We start from the raw sequence: 19827 nt of genomic DNA on the forward strand, positions 1-19827 counted from the left end.
CAAGGATCTGTTCCCTGTCTACTCACCCCATTGATAGTAGGCACTTTCATGTACAGTGATATTCTGAGTGACTCCCTGCAGGGTTCTGAGAATGAGACCTGGAGCGCTATGGAGTCCTGCCCTCAGAAGGAGCACAGCTTGGTTTGATGCACACTGACGTTATGTGACAGCCATGAACGGGGGAGGGATTCTGCTCCTTGCCTCCTACCCAGCCCATCCCCCCAGCAACTTGTGGCAGCCGCACCTCGCAACTACAGTGCAGGACAGTATCTACAGCACAATGAGTCTATGTACACATGAACCATTCCCCTGGCATGCTTTAGAGAACAACACACACACGCTCACACACATGTACATCTACGTGAGAGCGAGAGACTTGAGCACACGCGCACAGTGGAGAAGATGATAATGGTACTTCCTAGCGTTTGCGGCGTGACTACTGTTCCGGGTTGCTGGGGCAAAGGGAGGTCGGGGTAGAGGAAAAAGGGAATATTTGGAATGGGTGTGTTGGGGGAATAGAACACACTGGAGGGATAGGAGATGTTCTTAAAACTTAGAGAGATGATCAAGGCAGGAGAGCCCGAAAAAGGCTCCACACAGGTTTTGTTTGATAGTCCAAAATGGCTACACATCAGCTCAAATGAAAAACAAAATGAAAAGATTATGGAAATATAAACACCAAAGGCAAGACCATCGTTTTTCCCAACAGATGAAAATGAATGAAGGAAGGATAAAGTGTGGGGGGGAGTTAATATCCATCTGGGACTTCTTGAATAGTCTCATTTGTACAACATCAGACATCCTTAGCATGATGGAGTCTTTACACAGCAGTCATTTGCTTAGAAGATAGACACATATTCTGGGACAGGTTTTCCCACCCTAAATTATACTCAGATTTTTATTGAAGCATTTTTAAACTGGTTTTTAGTGTTGCATTTTCTCCAATTTCATATTCCCCCTTCATTTATAAACACACAATCTTGTGAAACAATAGTCTCCCCCCATCTTGCACTATCTCTCTCTCTGTATCTGTGTGACGCATTTTTGTGTGTTTTTGTAATTCTTTTTAAATTTTTATTCTATTAACATTTGCTGAGAAGGCAGAACAGGGATGCTGCCAGCAGCCACAGTGGTACGGCCAGACTGATGGATCCGTTGATTCCTCTCACCGATCCGGGTCCTGCAGAGAAAGGAGAGAGAGAAAGAGAGAGTGAGTATCTTCTGTCAGCTGATAACTGCATAAAGGTGACATCAGAGGTAAGGCGTGGCTAGGAGGCAAGGCGTGGCTAGGAGGCAAGGCGTGGCTAGGAGGCAAGGCATGGCTAGGAGGTAAGGCATGGCTAGGAGGTAAGGCATGGCTAGGAGGTAAGGCGTGGCCAGGCACTGATGCCTCCTGTTAGTGTTCAGAATAGGACCCATCTATTAAGTTCTGCCCTCACAGAGGTCCAAGTGTGTGAGGGTCTCTAGGTTATTTTAAATATAAAGCTACTCCGGCCTGAGAAGTTGTTAGGTGGCTGCCATGACTTTTCGGCTAGCCTCTTCTTCCATGCTTTCTACATGATCATAGCGAAGCCATCATCGTGATTAAGACGCTTAGCACCAGTGCTGATCCTTCGGGAACCCTACAAAGCTCTCCTAGCAGACAAATCACAGCAGCTATATCTGTATCAGAAGGGCTTGGTCATCATTAGTCTCTAACTTTTTTGTTTCATAGGTGAGAGGCAGAATTGTTTATTTTTTAGCAGGGCTGGGTGGGGACTATTAGAAAGTAGCATTTATAAATGGGTACCTTAGTAAGGTTTAAAAACAAAAGTCCTTTAGCGTCACAGAGAAGCAAAGGTCCCCCTGCCCAAGTTAGCACCTTAGAATGAAGAAGAAAACCAGAGACAACAAATCTAGCCAAAGTGTCGAGGCTCAGGGGCAGGTTCAAACCCGGAGGCAACTGAGAACGGACCTCACCTGGGCCTGATCCTTGGAACATCACGCTGGGTCACTAAGGTTGTCAGTGGGGAAGGAATGCGTGGGAGATGAGTTTGGGTTTGTGGGGATAGTGGGGTAGAGAGGAGAGGAATGAGGATTTGCGTGCCCGTGGTACTAGTAATGCTGTAGCGGGAATGGGAGGAGGTCTGACTTAAGACCTTGTCACGCACTCTTCTTTTCCTCTTTTCATGCGGTTGTTCTTAAATTTCATTGAAAAAAAAAAAAAAAAACCCAGCAGTAGCAACAACAATAAACATTTTTCCCACCGGGGAGACTTAGACGATGATACTCAGAATAGAAGCTGACAGGGCTGTAATCATTGGTCACTTTGAAGTTTTAGGGGTCACCTATGCAGACTCCATGTGAGTGAGCGAATGTGCATGCGTATGTAAAACTGATGTCGAGCGATTACAACGGAAGCCTGTTCTAGTCTATGACGTTTCACCAAACTGCTTAAAATGTATAAGATTGCATGAGTGTAGCAAGGAAAATTACTGAATTAAGGAAAGGCTTCCTAAAACTCTGATCTGTGTAAGGAGCTAAAGCAAAGCAGAGAGTCAAAACAAAACCAACCCATAAACAACTGCACGACACCACAATATATTGTGATGCATGTTCTGTTCATAAAGCTATAAATCTAAGGGACACCTGTGTGCTTTCTGTAACAAATACCATTTTCCAGAGAAATACAGAAGGCACTGAGGATTGCAGCCACGGTGACATTTCCATTGATCATCAGATTTAACCTGACTCTAGAGTCACTGTGGTGACATGGTGAGCTTGAACAGAGAAGCTCAGCAGAAGTGTCTCTAAACATTGGGTGGGTGAGATTCTGGTTAAAGCAGTGCTAAGTCTAGACAAAACTACAGGAAGATGGAGACAGTATTTTTTCTAAGTCTGATATTTTGGCTTGAGTGCCACAGAATATTGCTTTAATATGAAAATATGAACATATGAAAACTTTGAGCCTTTCGATTATGCAAAATGAGCTTTGTCTGGTAAAAAAGGCACGGAACCAGAATAAACAAGTTAAATATCTATTGATTCTAATCAGCTCACTCTGTGATCGCCTGAATGTCTAAGGTGTCATTGTAAGAAGAGACACCTTGATGACCTTTAGGTCCAGTTTCATGATGGCTGTTGTAAGTGTTCACGAACCTCTGACGTCTAGGCATCCTAATAACTTCATGCAAAGTCTGCTCAGACTCCCTCTGCTCAACCTTGCTTTCTGGATCCTTGGGGCTGTCAGCCTCCCTTGGCTCCTCTCCTGGTGGCAAAGCTTTTCCCTTGTATCTTTTTAGTGGCTGTCTGTATCAATGTACCAGCAAAGCTTTCAGAATAAAGAAAAACTGTACACAAATGATGGTCTCAAATGCCAAAATGATTTGCGTTTTGCTCTGGAATGAGATGGAGTCTCTGAAAAAGCCCAATTTGCTTCTTTCTTTAGCCTCATTGTTAGTGCTGGGACAGGCTATATTGTTTTCCTGACATCTTAGTATCCGCAGAGAGCTAAGAGAACTGGCCTTATCGTTTTATTCAAGTGACAGGAAACACTAAAGAAATCAAGAGTTCTATTATTGAAAAGCATAATGTATATTCCCAGGAAGCTAGATAAACACATTACAGTCAACATTCTTGATAAGGTGTATGCATGCCTAGTTACATGTCCTCTGTTATCCATCTATCACACACACAGGGAAGTTTACATCACCTACAAATACCCATCTATACATATATGGCATATACAAATATTACTGGCCTTTAAATACATAATACAAGCTAACCCCTACTTTCACATGCTACTCTAGGTTGTAAGAGTAATTTCCACTATGCAAATGTCAAGAGTTTGTAATTTTTTTCCTGATAGCCTTGTTATGTATCTGAAATCCATTGTATAGTCTAGTAAAGATACCTGTGCCTCTATCAATTCTTACTCATTAAGCTCTCTCGTATAGCTATTTACTGTGCCCGTGTGGTTGGCTCTTGCCATAATTCATTTTGAGAGCAAATAAACAGAAGTGAGGAATCCTGTAAATGGGTAACAGTTGGGGAATCACCACAAGTTAGGTATGCGTTATGGGTGCATACGACTGCACAGGAGAATACTACAGTTAGTGGCTAGTCCAGGGAAGAATAATCCACAAGATCATTAATTATGTTTTAGTTCATAGTTATGAAATTCTGGAATGCAAATGATAAATCCTAGTTCCTGTGCCAGATGGCCACGCTCAGCAAGTGCTTATACACACTGACAGCCATAAGAAAAGCTCACGTCTGCAAACACAGCTTAGCCGTACGTGTAGGCAAATAGGAGCACAGCGCACAAGCGTGTTCCATGGTCTTCACACCAGGGTCTTTATCCATATCCTATAAGGGCACTATAAACACACACACATGTTGGCATGTGTGGTACTTGGTAAGTGTTCCATATTTTATTCACAACACAGGAATTTTGTATTCATGAATGAAATACCAACTTGAATCAAAGGTATTTAGATTAGGTTTAAACAAACAAACTGTCCTATTTATTTACTCTGTATGTATGTTTGTACATTTGCATGTCATCACGTGTGTGTGGACAGAGGACAATAATGGTAGACAATTCTCCTCTTTGCTCATGTAGTCCTGGGGACCAAACTCGGGTTCTTCGGCTTGGCAGCAGGTGACATTACCCACTGAGCAACCAGGTCTATACTGGCTTGGGGCTTTCCAGGCTTATTAGTAAAAGTCAAAATTTACCTGCAGTAAAATAATAACTCAGAAATGAACATTCTTAAGGTTCTCAGACTCAGTTGAAGGACTGTGTCAAGGTGAATTCTGACGTGCATCTTTTTGTGACCATGTTTGCATAAGGGCAAAACCAGTAATTTATGCAAAGTTTATGAAATATCCTGAAATTGAAAAAATAGGATTTTTTGGCAAGTTTCTATACTGCTGATCCAATATAGGATTCTGAGATCACCATTTTACTTATCCATAAAATCTCAAAGATTTCACAAAATATTTTCTTCAACCATCAATTTTGCCAACGCTTTTTAATTCACAGATCAGTGGTGGTCTCGCTTTTTTTTCCCCCGATTATAACTGGATTTATTCAAAGTCATCTTTAACCATGTCTGAAATAGTCCCCAGGAGTGAGTCCATTGAAGCCAATTAGAAATCATAATCAGTATTAGTTTGGGTTTCAATTATATAAAAAGAAAAATAGTTTTGGAATTCTTAAAGGAGGATGGAATGACTAAAAATTAAAACAAAAATCTAAACAATTTAGGGAAAAAAAGAATGTTAAGTAATGGAGGTTGACAATCTATAGAATCTCCAAAATATTTCTATTCTGTGTGCTCTACACCTGTTGGTGACCTCGGAAGCCATGTTGAAGGCAAAAGCGATGATGTTGACTCTGGCGCCACCTGCTGTTCACATCCTGTTAATACAGTTTGTGTGAATTACGTGGGCTTTGAATTCTTGATCTTAAATGCAGACTCTTTCTTGAATTTACTCTCTGTCTTTACCTTCTAGAAGGTGGATTTTGGTTAGCTGAAGCTCTCCTGTGAAAATACATCTTTCTCCTCGATACAGTCATGATTGTAGCCCCATTGCTTGGGAAGTGGAGGCAGGAGGTTACAATCAGCTTTGTGCGTACGAGTTTAGGGCTAGCCTGGAATACATGAATCCCAGACTCAACAAAACACAAAACAACACTGCCAAGGTAAAACAACAAAAACAAACATAAAAACTATATCAAATAATTTTCCACACCATTTCTGAAAAACTTAGCTACCACTTATAGTCACACCTGATACCTAAACACGAAGGTATTTGAATAAAAAGTATTATACCTGGTGTCATCACCCACGTCAAAGTCCTGAGGTTTCACATGTCACTAGGCAAACTAATGGATAATTTTTAATCATCCTACTGGGGAGACAAGCGCTAAAGAGGGTATTAATATTTTATGTCTTCTTGCTCCAAAGAACCCTATCTGTAAGACATGTTCCTGGTTACTTATCTGCTGAGGCAGTGATGACTTGCAAAGATAGACCACAAAAAGAGTATAAGTCTGAGCAACCATAAAACATCTCTGGCTTTTGGATGTTGGAGGGCATAAATTCCCCTGCCCCAATAGGTTTCTGCTGTGGGCGAAGATCATGGTTATGACATACGCTGTGAGTTAGAAAGAAAGTTATTCTCTTATTTCCTTTTTTAAAAAAAATAATTTATCTTTATTTTATGTGCACTGATATTTTAACTGCAGGTATGTCTGTGAGGATGCCAGATCCCCTGAAAGAGGAGTCCCAGACGGCTGTGAGCTGCCATGTGCATGCTGGGAAATGAACCCAGGTCCTCATGAAGAGCCCCCAGTGCTCACAACTGTGGAGCCATCTATCCAGCCCAAAAGCTTTTTATGTAAGTGACAACTAACAGTCAAGTGATGACCAGGAGGGCATACATGATGATGACAATGAACGGCGGTGACATCTGGTCTCATCCCAGCTTCCTTAGCGCTTGTCTTAGAACCGACAATGTAAGGTCAGTTTGGTATATGCATAGGAGGGAAAGTTAGACTTGGTTGTTGGTAGCATCTTGGGGTTTATTTAATGAAGCCTTGGCAGGCTTGCCCTGTCTTTGTAGAGATAAGAGCGTTTCACATGCTGAAGACAGTCCATGGCAGTCATGGGATAGCCCTTTCTCGGGATCCAGCTATCCAGGCAAGCTACAGCAAGAGAGACTGAAGGAGCAGAGAGAACCATGGCAGGTGTGTACCCGCGTCATTTCACGAGGTGTCACTTAGCCCTTGTGTCTGATGCAGGTGTCAGAACCCAGCCTTGTGTTTACTTGAATCGTCAACAAGTAACTGGGAAATTCTGAAAACTTTGCCATAGGGTAATGACCTTTCTACAAAATGAGATCTGTGGGATTAACCATGGACGCTTAAGATAAAGCAGGTAAGGGAGGATGCAAGAGGGGACACAGGGAAATTAATGTGAGTCACTTTCAACAGCACTCCCAGGGGCCATGGGTCAGGGTGAGGACCCTTCATTAATAAGAAAGTCTATGAACCGGGGAAAAGCATTGTCAACTGAAGGCTGATGTCAAGGCAGTTGAACAGTAGTGAGTGGGGTGGGGACAAAGTTTTCATAAGGTAGGAGAGAGGAGGAAGGAGGGAATCAACTTGGAAGATGAAGAGGACCTATCTCCATGTGGCTCTGAGTAGCCATCGGTAGTTAGTTATACTTTCTAAAAAATGCATTTCCACAGGTCAGTTTATCTGACCTAAGTGGGTGGTTGATATCTTTGTCAACTGGTTGTAAGCTTATTGTGTGGATGGATTTTGGATTGAGAAATTTAACATATAAAGCTGTTTGATAGATTATTGATTGTCGAGTCATGATTTTACCAGGCTGTGGAGAATGTGAGTCAAGTTCTCAGCTGATAGGGGACATCAGGGAGAGGGCAGTTTTCAGACTGCATGGTAGAGAAAGAGCCCGGGCTCACAGCTGCAATGGAGTGGCTCCCTCAGCGCGAGACCACCCAGGACCAGTAGCAGCAGATTCAGTTTTAATATTTACCGCAATAGCCAACTGTCTTCTTGAAAATTTTATCACAAATCTCGAGGCTATATCAAACTCAGGTGCATTAGACCACAATATATTGCCTTGGAATCTTAACTAATGTCTAAAAGGCTTTTTTTTTTTTTTTTAAATAAATAGGAACCATACCTTTTTGCTTGAAGTGCACGGTGGTGCCAATTTCTAAAAAAGAAATATTTTGCAAAACAAAAATAAATAAAAAAGGCTTTAACAATTGAGAATAAACACGAGGGTAGTTTGTTACTCTCCATTAAAAGGAGAAGAAGGCAGGAAGGGGACAGGACAGGAGGAGAAACGGCTGATAGAGACGAAGGGACAGGCGTGCGGAAAGAGACTCTTCTTAGACTAAGTGAGCAGCTGGTAGGAACAGAGAAAAATCAGCAGCTACTGATTCTCCATGCTGCGTGCTCTGCCGTTAGATATGGGGTCCCAGCATGGAATGTGACTGTCCTCTCGACTGCACTTTGTGCAGCCGTAGAATGTGTCTGGTCCCCAGCCTTGTCATATCCCCACTCACACCAACTGACCTTATCTAGCTCCTTACCTAAGCAGCAACTCCAATCCTGCTCCCTCTACTAGACATGCTCCCCTGGGCTTCTGTACTGTTCTGGATCCCCAGTGTTCTTTTACTGAGCACTAGGCTAAGCAGCAGGAAAGCCCCTTCCGGTAAGATTTACTCCTTTGCTTACAGGTTTTCTCCTTCTAAGGGCACCCACAGCACATGACTCATCCACCACTGAGTCTAGTACTTAGCCCGGACCATGAGATACAGTAACTTTCTCTAAACACTTATTACACGTGTTAATAAATATCAAGGTTGCACGAGATCAACTTGCTTAAGTACTCGGCTTTCTTTTCTTTTCTTTTCTTTTCTTTTCTTTTCTTTTCTTTTCTTTTCTTTTCTTTCTTCCTTCCTTCCTTCCTTCCTTCCTTCCTTCCTTTCTTTCTTTCTTTCTTTCTTTCTTTCTTTCTTTCTTTCTTTCTTTCTTTCTTTCTTTCAAAGTATCTTTGCCAAATAATTCAAAACACTCCTGTGCCTTTGGAAGTAAATAACTAAAATTTCTATAGGGTATCATTTTCTATTTCAGCACCAATTAAATGATTGATTAGCTCTGAGAGTCTACACTGGCAGTGAGATTTCTTTCTTTCTTTTTTTTTTTTTTCTCTCTGGGAACAGGAACAAGTCTTCAAAGTGAGTCACATAATCTAGAAGAAAAGTTGAAACTCCTGGTTCCTTCAGCCACAGAAAGTTTTTAATACAGAACCTCTGCCATCTTATAGTCCTGCTTCTATTTTGCTTTCAGGATAAAGATCCAATCCTTAGCTTGGTATTTATGGCTCCCCTCACCTACCTGTCTACTTTCATAAACATCTGCCATCTCTGTAGCTTTCTTTCTATGCTTCCTGGACCCAGGCTCCCTTTCCTGGGGTATTATGGCTTCTGTAGAAGCATCTTAGCCACCCTTCAGACTGGGGCTATTACTTCCAGCAAGGAGCCTTTCTTGGTCTCCTTAATGACACCTAGTCCTTTTATTTCTGATCACACTCAACTCTGTCTTAATTTCCAATGTGTTAATCTGATGTCTTGATTAACATCTGTCAGCCTCCCTGGACTCTTACTTTATGAAGCCTGGGGCTGTGTCTGTTATTGTGTGGTACTGGAGTCCAGTGCATGACAATCATTCTGAGTGCACATTAAAATATGAGAAAAATAAACATGTGTCACATTGCTTCTGAAACAGAACACAGGGAACCTGATTTAGCATACCGGGCTCAGCTCTTTGAAACGATGCCTGAAAAGTCGCCATGGTTCCTGATAACCTGTTCATTCCCTTCCGTGCATATTTCTTCATGTATCCATCCCAAGTAATCTCAGGGAGAAGCTCTCGAGCAGTATAACACTTCCTGGCATCGTTAGGGCAGTAAAAAAGAAAGGCATGGTTGTCCCAATGTCTGAAGCCTACAAAGGTCTACACCTCACCACTAACAGAACTCACACCTGACAGCCTGTCCCCAAGTTTATAGGGACAATGGTTTTCCTAAACTGCATAGCTTTAGAGTGAATCACTCCAAACATTCTCTTGTGTTATGATGATTGGTGTTGCTCACGGTGAAAATCTAAGGATGCCCATGGACACCAGCATCTCTTAGACCCTTTTCTATTTGAAGAACACTATCTATAAATAGTCCAATCAACAAATACATTATACTATAAGTTCACATGAAAACATAAAGTACATTTCTTCTTAGGAGGCAGCTGCTGAGGCAACCAACCCAACAAATTCTCGACCTAGAGGAGACCTTTTTCAAAAAAATAACTGTGGCCTTTTTTTCTCTTTTCCTTTCTCTTTTTTAAAGCCGGTGCACAGGTTTTATAGGAAGAAGTTTAAGAAAATGTTCAGGGCAGACAGGTAGGGCAGTGACTCTGATTAAGCTAAGAGATACCTCTTTAACCTTTCATGTCCCAGTTTTACCATTTGTACACGAGCTTAATGAATCTGTCCCTGATAAATCGGCTTCCTGGATTAGATCATTACTCAGTGTACTCCCCTTACACCCAGCACGCAATTCAGTCAGAGTTGTTGTTACCATCTGTGGAATCTTTCTGGAGAAAATTATTAGTGCAGTTTTTGTATTGGAAGAAAGATACCCTGATTAAAAAGCCACAGCAGCATGTGTGCTAACAATATGATGGGCAAAATATTAGGAGACCTTGGTGCATGCAAAAACAGACAGGAAGGAGGCCAACTGGCAACATATTCTTTAGGGTGCAATTGGCAATATGTTCACAGGAACCAACTGGTACAGGCTTGAGTGAGAATTTGTACAATTGGAATGAATGCATTGGGGGAACAATTCTTTATTTGTCAGTGTGTGTGTGTGTGTGTGTGTGTGTGTGTGAGAGAGAGAGAGAGAGAGAGAGAGAGAGAGAGAGAGAGAGAGAGAGAGAGAGAAGGGGGGGATATATTGGGACACTACTAAACATTTAACTCCATGAGGTGACTATGCAAAAATGCTTGAATGTGTATACATTCATTCTTAAAAGACAAACTAAATGTCTAGTTACATTTTATAAATATCCCTTCCTTTTGTGGCCATACATTGATTTCTTTGTGAAACAGTAAAGATCTTAACTCTCTAACTTCAATTCTCTTTTGTGGAAATGTGATCGACTTGTGATATTTGCACAACTATTTCTCATTCATCCCGCTCTGGCTGATTAGTCTCTTTCTGAGGAAGACAAACTGCATGATTTTGAGCCTGTTTGAAAACTTGGTTATGCCCTGCCATCTTGTGGTCATATTAGAACATGTTCCTAGGTGCCTTTGTAAAGTATCATCTCTGTCCACCAGGTGGCAACAGTAAGCAAAATAGCTTGTCGTTTCTGTCTGTCGGATGAAGCAGGGGAGGCAGGATGGGATAGGGTATGGAGGGGAGTCCGGGAAAGGGAATACCATTTGAAATGTAAACTAAAATATATCCAATAAAATCAGTAAGAAAAAAAATGAAAGGAAGGAAGGAAGGAAGGAAGGAAGGAAGGAAGAAAGAAAGAAAGAAAGAAAGAAAGAAAGAAAGAAAGAAAGAAAGAAAGGTTAATCTTCAAAAGAGGTCTCACCACTATTATAGACAAGTTGCCATCCTTTTCTATCGTGAAAAGTATTTTTTACGTTCTCGACCGAAACTGCATTGTCAGGGTTAGATACTGTTTCCAGAAGGATTCTCTGGATTTTCAGGAAAATATATAAGCAGTCTCTGACTTTTGTGTTTCATGAGCATTTCTCCCCTACATACTGGTTTTGCTTCTGAAAATATGCTTAGCAAGTGAGCACCGAGATGCAGATTAGAAGTATAAACAGATAGACCTAAGGTCAGACAACACACAAAACCTTGGGGATTCTAGAACGGAGAGTGATCCAGACATTTTCAGATACTGGTGTGGTCAAATGCTGGAGCTCAGCAAGCTTATTCTTCCTTTAACCTCTGTGAACCTTCCTGTACCTCTCTTCCTTTCCTCCTTTGTATTCTTTCTCATTCTCCTCCCCTGCTCTGTCCTGTCACCTTCCCCTCATCTTCTCCTAAAGTGAGGGTGTTGAAATATTTCACTGGAAACTACTTTCAGCTGCGGAGCATTCTTGTTACCTTTCGGGCATTTTCAGACCTTATTGGACACAGAAAGCGTTGTCCCTGTGTGCTTCTTTGGAGTTCCTGGGGGTGTAGGGTGGGGGTTGGGCATCGGAGGAAGTGACCAAACCACAAGACTAAGGATTAGAAGCAGCTTTGCCTAGTTTGGCTCTTGACCATGGCCCCATCCACAGCTCAGAGCACCTCTTCATCCTTGTTTACATGGAGGGGTCCTGCAGCAGTTTTGGGCTTGATATTGTTTAGACAGTTGTCCTAATTCCAGGGTATTTATTTGAACACAGGTATCTCATCTGTTACCTGCCACAGACGTATTTGAATAAGGAAACAACCAGTTCTTATCTATGGCACAACTCTTTCTGCAAGGCCAGTGTTCTGCTGTTTGCTACAGGTTTCAAAATAGCATGTTCATAGCTGGCTTTATATACTTAGTGACATCTCTCTCTTTCTCTTTTCTTTTTCTCGGTAAGAGTTAATAATCTTTTGGGTAGAGAGGGTCCACAGTGGACAGACATTTTTGTCTTCCAGTTGCCTGAAAGTGGTATGTAAGAGGTGTGGTTTAAATTAATACAGTGGCCAAAGCAAAGGGGAAAGAGGAGGGTGGGCTTCAGCCTTTCCTCTTCTTCACTTACCTACACCAAGGTCCCAGAGCATAAGATTTGGTGGGGTTTTGTTCTTTGACATTTTGTGTGTGTCAAGGTTTTGAAAAGTAAAACCTTTATTATTATAGTGGCTTAAAAGAAGGACATTTTTATTAATTCAATTTTGAAAGCCACACTTTGGAAGTTATTAGTTTCTTTCTCATGGGCTTCTTCTCTCTAGTCGGAGGCTTTGGGGATTAGCGGCTTCTACCTCCAAGTATGACTATTTTTCTTTTTGCCACAGAAAAAGCTATGCTCTCTGATTCCTGTTTGTCTTGTTAGAGCATCTGATTTCTTCCATGTGTGATATTCAATTTGTATAAATCTTAGTACCTAATATTTTGAGAAAATTGGTCTCTGAGAACCATCAGGAACCATTCTGGGTCTAGGCAAGAGAGGAGAAAGTCAAACCAAAAGGTGACCTGAGCTTCAACCTCCAGGCTGTTCCATCTTTGTTCTAGCTTATTGTGTGCTGCAAAGAAGAGATCCAAATCTGGGTCTCACACTGGCCATGAAAGCCCCCTTACTACTCTTACTACTGAGCTCCACCCTCAGTCTGAGGTTGTGGGGGCCCAGGTTATGGGAGGACTGCTATTTCCATGAGTAAGAACCAGTATCCAAACAGCTGAGAAATCCTACCAAGCCATCAACATGTGAGAAAGAATGTCAGCATTCCTTAATAGACTCTGATGGGAATGGAACCCCACACTCTGCTTTGGAGTATCGCCGAGGGCTCTGCTTGATGGAGTTTACCATCAGCAGGAAAGAACTACAGCTGGTCAGAGTCAGAGGAGGGGATAATGATGCAAACTTACCAAAATATTGTAATCCTAGACACAGTGAGTGAATCAATAAACTTGAACTAAAATGAATACTTACATAGTTTGTTATAAAATGTGAACAAGACATTTGAGACTTGTTTATTTTTCTCATTAGTTGGATCATCGAATCTCTACAAACCAAATGTTCTACAATGAACAGAATGTTCAAAAAAGACTTTTAAAATGTAAGTGATTTTATTAAATTGATTTCACTTTTTAAAATATAGAAGAAATAAATCTACAAATGGGGAGATACTAATCTGTCCATGTAGAGGGAGAAGGTAGGTGTTCTCCAACTTGAGTGAGGCCCTTACTGAGTGTCCCAGAGGAAACACAGAGGAAACATTTTTTAAGGCAATCCTTGTGCCTAGGACCAGAAAGCATCATGAACATGTCACAATGGGAGAGCTGGGCAGCAGAAAGCTGCTCCTCACATGGCCTCTGCTCCAGCCTTGCATGTGGCACAGACATGCCCTAGTCTTGGCCAAGATGGGAAGTAGGGAAGGATCTGAGCATGTGGCTAATACAAATATTTATGTAATATGTTCATTTACATCATATTAATGATGTCATCTCTGAGATAGATTGTATGTGATTTTTTTGTAGTTCTAGAATTCAAAATATATTCTGTCATAAGGATATACTGTATTTCTTTTCAAAAGAGAAATCTATAGACAATAATCATGAATCAAAAGTACTTGCAGGGTAGTATGGAAACATACATCTATGAAGGAGATCAAAAAAAAGTTGCCAAATAATTGAGGAGACAAAGTTTCAGCTGGATATCTCTTGTCAAGTGAAACTCTTGTATTGGGAATGGCTTACATCTAATTCAGTTATTGGCCAAAGGGGCCCAATGGGAACCCACAAATAACCCAGGCTGTTGACAAAATTATATGTTGCTCTTTACAAAGTGACAGCAAGGCTCCCTTGCTGAAGACAACACCAAAACAACTCTTTGAACATGGAGAATTCAAGCTGGTGCCTACACAGAGCCTTTACCCCTCCAGGTAAATGTCTTTGGTACAGGAAGGTACTTAGTATGATACCAAAAGAGAAATATAAATACCAACTTAGCTATAAACCCTTTGATCTACAATAGTTCCCTGCTTGTAGGATGTGCTCGTGTAATTGTAACACAAAACATGTGGAGTAACCGACTAACGTATTATTGACTTATGGCTCACTCCATGAGATAAAACCCATAGCCAATATTGCTTGGGTGACCAAGATCTTAAGACTCCATAGCCCAGGGATCTAGGATAATTTTAATGTTTTATTTAAAGCATGTAATGGAAATAAGACTCTTAACAACATTCTTCTATAGATCAATGCCTTGTTCGGCTGTCAGCAGAGAAGCCTCCTGCAACAGAGACCCACAGCCAGACATTACACTGATAGTGAACCTTCGAACTCTTATCATTAACTGATATATCTCCATCAAATCCCACCCCTCAGGCATCAGGGAACCCTGCAGAAGAGGAGGAACAAGGAAGTGTAAGAGCTGCAGGGGTGGAGGGTACAAGCAAACGAGAATGACATACCTATGCCTCACAGAAACCGAGGCAGCGGGCACAGGGCCGACACAGGGTAGGAAGAATATCAGCATGAAAGTAAGGAGTAAAGAAGTTAGAATTGGGCAAAGGAAGGTACCCTGTTCTGTGAGAAACTATAAACCCAGATAAGCTCTAGAGGTATCCGGTATGATGGGGGAAAGGAAGGCCCCACTTTTATATCAGCTACTCACCGGTTCACTGGGTCTGGCTGAGGACAATGCCTAAGGAGCAACTCAGCTTAGAAGCATCAGCTCTCAATACTTCAAGCAGAAGAAAAACACCTGCTCCCTTCTTGCAGGTGTAATCTAGGCAAGGTGCCATGTCTGCCGTATGGTAGAATGTATTCTCCGGCAGTATTTTAACACACGTCAGTAAAGACAGCAAAGCAAGTGGCCCACACTATCCTGGGTGCCCACCATCTTGTCTAGTTACTACAGAGAAAGCCTCAGGAGGATTGTGATTGGCTTGTGACATGGGTTCGCCAATAATTTACACACTTCCCTGATTGTTCAAGTCCGGATTATACATTTAAAACTGTATTATTTTGTATATGTTATATACATTCCTTTTAAAATTCAGGGGTTATAATGAATAAGAAGGTATTTGAGGTGTTCTGATGATTGTATATATCTACGTAACCATCACCTAAAACAAGATATAGGATGTGTTTCTTCTCCCATAAAGTTGTGCCTTTGCTGTGAACTTGAGAGGAATGAGTTTCAATTTCTACTGTTTTAAGTGGACTTGAACTTTACATAATTGTAACTGTTACATGATTGAAAATAAAAGGAAATCTGGGGATTTTTCAGAAAAGCATTTTCTGATTATTTTGGCACCTGCTTTCACTATTCTAACCTACCTTAAAATTGAGTTGATGAATATCATGTAATAAAACAAAAGAGAAGCCAGTGTGGGTGATGTGTAAGAGTTATGGCTTCCCAACGTCAGGTGGTCAAGCAATAGCAGAGGCTTATACAGGTCTATGGCTCCTTCTGACCAGAAGCTGGATGTACTGTTGAATGTTCCTATGAAGAGCTGCAGGATCTGGCTGCTATAGGCTCTACCTCATGGATTACATTACAGAAAATACAGTTCCTGTAAGTATTCACAATAGGAACGGAAGACTCCAGTAAGTCTCTTACATCAAGACTCCTTTTTTTAAAAAAAATCCTGAGGGTTTTTTATTCATACTGGGTAAGTTTAATTTTTAATGATCAATGAACTAAAGTGTTCCAGAATGACCACAGGCTTACATTTAATAAAGAGTTCTCCAGAGCCTGTAACATAGAAAAATACATATAACCTCACTTGACACAGTTGTCAGGGAGGGGTTTCTGGCCCAATAGATGGTTTTAGGCTTTAAACAGGCATCATGTGTTTCTGTCTTTGTCCCTGAAATGCTCCAAATTGCACCTGTGGATGCCATATTGGTCCTTAGTCTCCTACTGTGACAGAGACCAGTTAACTACCTTATAACTAACCCGCCTCAGTCACACTTGGCTGTTGATTTAACAGAGTTGTGTTAAAGCAGAAAATAGATTCTAAGATTTGTGTTTAAAAATATACATATTCTGTATATTTTAATGATGTGTTTGCCCTTCATCTATTTGAATTGCTAAGAAAGGATTACATGCAAAGGTTGGGAAGATCTCTAGAGGCTTCATATTTTTTTTTCCCTCTCTCTCTTTGGTTTTATTCCCTGCTTTCTGTTTCCAAGGTCTAAACTATGAATTCTAGAACCATTTAAACATGCATTTTTAGATTCAAAATCCTGAGGGATTCAAGGCAGTCTTTAATCCATGTAATGTGAGTTTTCATTTTGTATGTTTCAAAATCGAAAACATTCGAAAACCATGAAACGAAGTAATTTGAATGCAGCGAGAATAAGTCAATCTGTAGGATTTCCTAGGGTTTAAAAGCTCCTGGAAATAAGAAGATAAGGGATTTAAAAATATTGGTATGCTCTGAGTTCCCCTTGCATCTGCCTCTGTGGAACTAAACATCACAGTGTAAGGCCTTGCTAAGGGAAGTTATGCCTCAGGCTCTCTTTTGGTGACTTTCTTGATCTCCAGAAAACCTTATTCACAAGGTTTCTGTATCTACAGCTCCGTCTGGATACTTCTGCTACAACTGACCCACCAAGCACAGCATCTACGCAAGCTCTAGGAGAACTTTCTAAAAGAATAGCTGTCTCCTTATAACCTGATTATTCGTGTAACTAAAACCAAATCTTACCACAAATGTTGTAAGTTTCCTCTGGTGTTAAGCTAGGAAACAGACAGTATAACCCAGACAATCAACCTGGGATGGTGCTACTACCTATGGTGCAGATTCTCCATGATACCTGTACCTTCAGCCCAAGGAAATATTCTTCACAACACAAGCATACATATCTACTATTCCTTTTGTAACTCCTTCCTTTTCCTCCTTCCTCTTTTCCCTCCCTTCTCCTTTTTTTCTTCCTTCCTTCCTTCCTTCCTTTCTTCCTTCCTTTCTTTGTCATTTCTTCAGAAATACAGAAGACCAGAATCTTAAGAATCTTAAGGAAAAATCTCTCTTTTTCTAGATGTTAAGAATCAGATGGGGCTTTATGTTGAATATCTGCCAGTGAGTTTTTTTTTTTTCTGAATTCTAGACTTTTCTATGGACTGGGATATTTGGCTCCTTAAGCCATCTTCCCTTCTGCTGGTCAGTTTTCTCTTTCCTAAGGAAGTTTCCTTCACTAGCTCATCCGAAGTGCCTGACCTTGCTGGTGTCCTAACCTGGCCCTTAACACAGCTGGCCTCGTTTATTTTAATCATCTATCCTACAGGCTTTCAATGTGGTCTGTAAGCCTTCCTTGTATTGACACTGCTCCTGGCCTGCTCTGCACAGTTATCTCCCAAAGGCCCAGCTCAGAACACATTCTAGGGTAACATTTCTTTGAGTACGTCAATGATATCTTCATAATAATGGTCATTGCCAAAGTCACTTAGTTAGAGCCCAAAATAAATTTTGATTGACAATTATCAAGGAATGGTTTTTTTCTTTTGTTCCTAGTGAGTAGGTAGCGTAGGAAAGAGAAAGTATAAACTCTAAAAGAGACACTATAAAGCAAAAGTCAGAGCAAGTGGAGAGTAAGGAGAGAAATCCATAGCTGGGGTGTCAGACTGGGAGCGTTGAGCCCCCAGGGAACCATTCTCTCTGTTCCAGCTGTGTTCAGGAGCACCCAGTGATAAACTTACCTGTGTTCTGGAGCTCTGGGGATGGGAGAGAGAATTTGAAAATTCCCCAAGTTACGGGAGCTTTCGAACCAACAACAGAGTGCACGTTATTGTTTAGTGTCTGCTGTCCAAACACTCCCTGCTTCTGAGTAATGAAGAAAACAAACCACACATGCTCACACACACAATTAAAACAGAACCACCGTCCAATGGTCAAACAAGGTTCCAACATAGAACATGGCTGGGGCATTTGGAGCTGTGTGAGCATATGGAATGGCTAGAAGGAGCAGCTCAGGTAATGGTATCTTCCACTGCCTTTAAGAGATTCTCCCCACCTACTGAGAGGATGCTATTCTTGCCCCAGTGGTTCTTGGGACATTCCAAACATCATGCTGGAAATGCCAGGTCTTTAAGTTGTGCCAATAAACAAGAAACTTTTTTTTTGTGAATTATAATCAATATATCATGCTGGTCGTGATGTGTAGGTGTCAAGTGTGTACACATGTCACAGATGTGTGGGAAGTGTTTTCTTCTAGTGTCAGTGAAGAGCAGAGCAGTGGAGTATACCATGGGAATCTTGGCTCCCCAGTGTCCAATTAGCAAGCATGATAAATGGCGTGTAAGGTCTCTCTTCCCCTGATTTGTGGTGGATACAAGCTGACAATCCTCAGCAGAGTCCTAGTGAGTAGTCAGCTGACTCCCCTCATGCATCTGGCACACATGAACGTCCTAAATTGGAATTCCACCCTCATTATTTCCCGCTGTGCTCTGACTTGGCAGGTGTGTTTCCTCACAGCAGTGTGCAAACCAAGATGTGAGGCCTGCGCTTTACCTTTCCTTCTCCTCATCAAAGTGTTCATTTAATTTAATACCTACAAATAACTTGGGAGGATGAAAGGGCATGAGGACAGAGAGACTTTGTGGGGAAGTTGTTGCTGAGGTTAATTTGGAGCCTCCTTCTTTAGACACGGCTGTCTCCTCCCCGTCCATCCTACAGTGACCCAGGGATGCTTGTGTAGCAATGATGACTGTTTAGAAGTGATTGCTAATACTCTCCAGGCTTACTTTTGTTTTGTTTGAAGGGGGTCCGAGGGGATATGATATGTATGTGTGAGTACAACATGAATCTGAGCAGAATGTAGAGAAAAGGAAAACCAAGAATAGGAACCACGGGTGACACAGGAAGAGGGGATTTAGGGACAACCTGAAAATAAGGTTTACATTGGGAAGAAGATTCTGACATTTGTCAATGTCTAGGATCATGCTGATGCCTTGGTACCCTGTCTGGGAGAAAGATGCTGAAGATCACACCAAACATCGTATGGCAGGCAAGCATGCTGTCAGTGAGCCATTTGCTCAATCCCGGCCCCCTCTGTTTACCTCTGAGTGCTTTCTTTAAGGACTTTACCTCCTAACTGTGTTCACCAACCTGGAGATAAGCTCCTAAAGAAAGGACCTACTTCAGCTCTGCCTGCTATACCTCTCACAGAACTTGGATGTTGAACGGCTTGTGAGAGACACCAAGGCTAGCTCTGCTGGGCTACACTCTAGAGACCAGAGGAACCAATGCCAGCCTCATTTGTCCATTCAGGATCCTGGTCTTCTAACCCTTTGGGGAGGTCTGCCAGCATTTCCCGCTGCAAACCTCACTGAGCTTTTCTTAGGCAGCTTTATTCCTTTTAATTAAAAAGACAAGACTGCCAATTACTTAAACTTAATCCCCAAATGTAATTGTTTCTGTGAAAGATTCTTTTTTTCCCATAAAGCTCATATAAGAGTAATATTTCCATCAAATTAAAATTTAGTGGAAGCTTCGATTTTCAAAATATTCATTTCCAAGTCCCAGATAGCTGTAGAAATAAAAACAGCACAGGAAGGCATAAGGAAAGGGTGGT

The 19827-nt window shown here is 41.4% G+C and overlaps 1 protein-coding gene across 2 annotated transcripts in view; it reads right to left on the reverse strand.

Moving 5' to 3' along the window:
• Positions 1–1082: 1082 nt before the first annotated feature.
• The window catches only part of LSAMP (limbic system associated membrane protein), a gene marked incomplete at both ends in the record, with an annotated part of 2089443 nt that continues 2070698 nt past the window's right edge, over positions 1083–19827 (reverse strand). The window contains 2 exons of one of the 2 annotated variants that reach the window (XM_080918680.1): positions 1083–1180; positions 7701–7733. In XM_080918680.1, the coding sequence (XP_080774806.1) occupies positions 1083–1180; positions 7701–7733 (131 nt within the window). The remainder of the gene's footprint in view (positions 1181–7700; positions 7734–19827) is intronic. The other variant, XM_080918681.1, reaches the window with a different exon arrangement.

The sequence above is a fragment of the Micromys minutus genome, assembly GCF_963924665.1.
Source record: "Micromys minutus genome assembly, chromosome: 7".
NCBI classification, from domain to species: domain Eukaryota; kingdom Metazoa; phylum Chordata; class Mammalia; order Rodentia; family Muridae; genus Micromys; species Micromys minutus.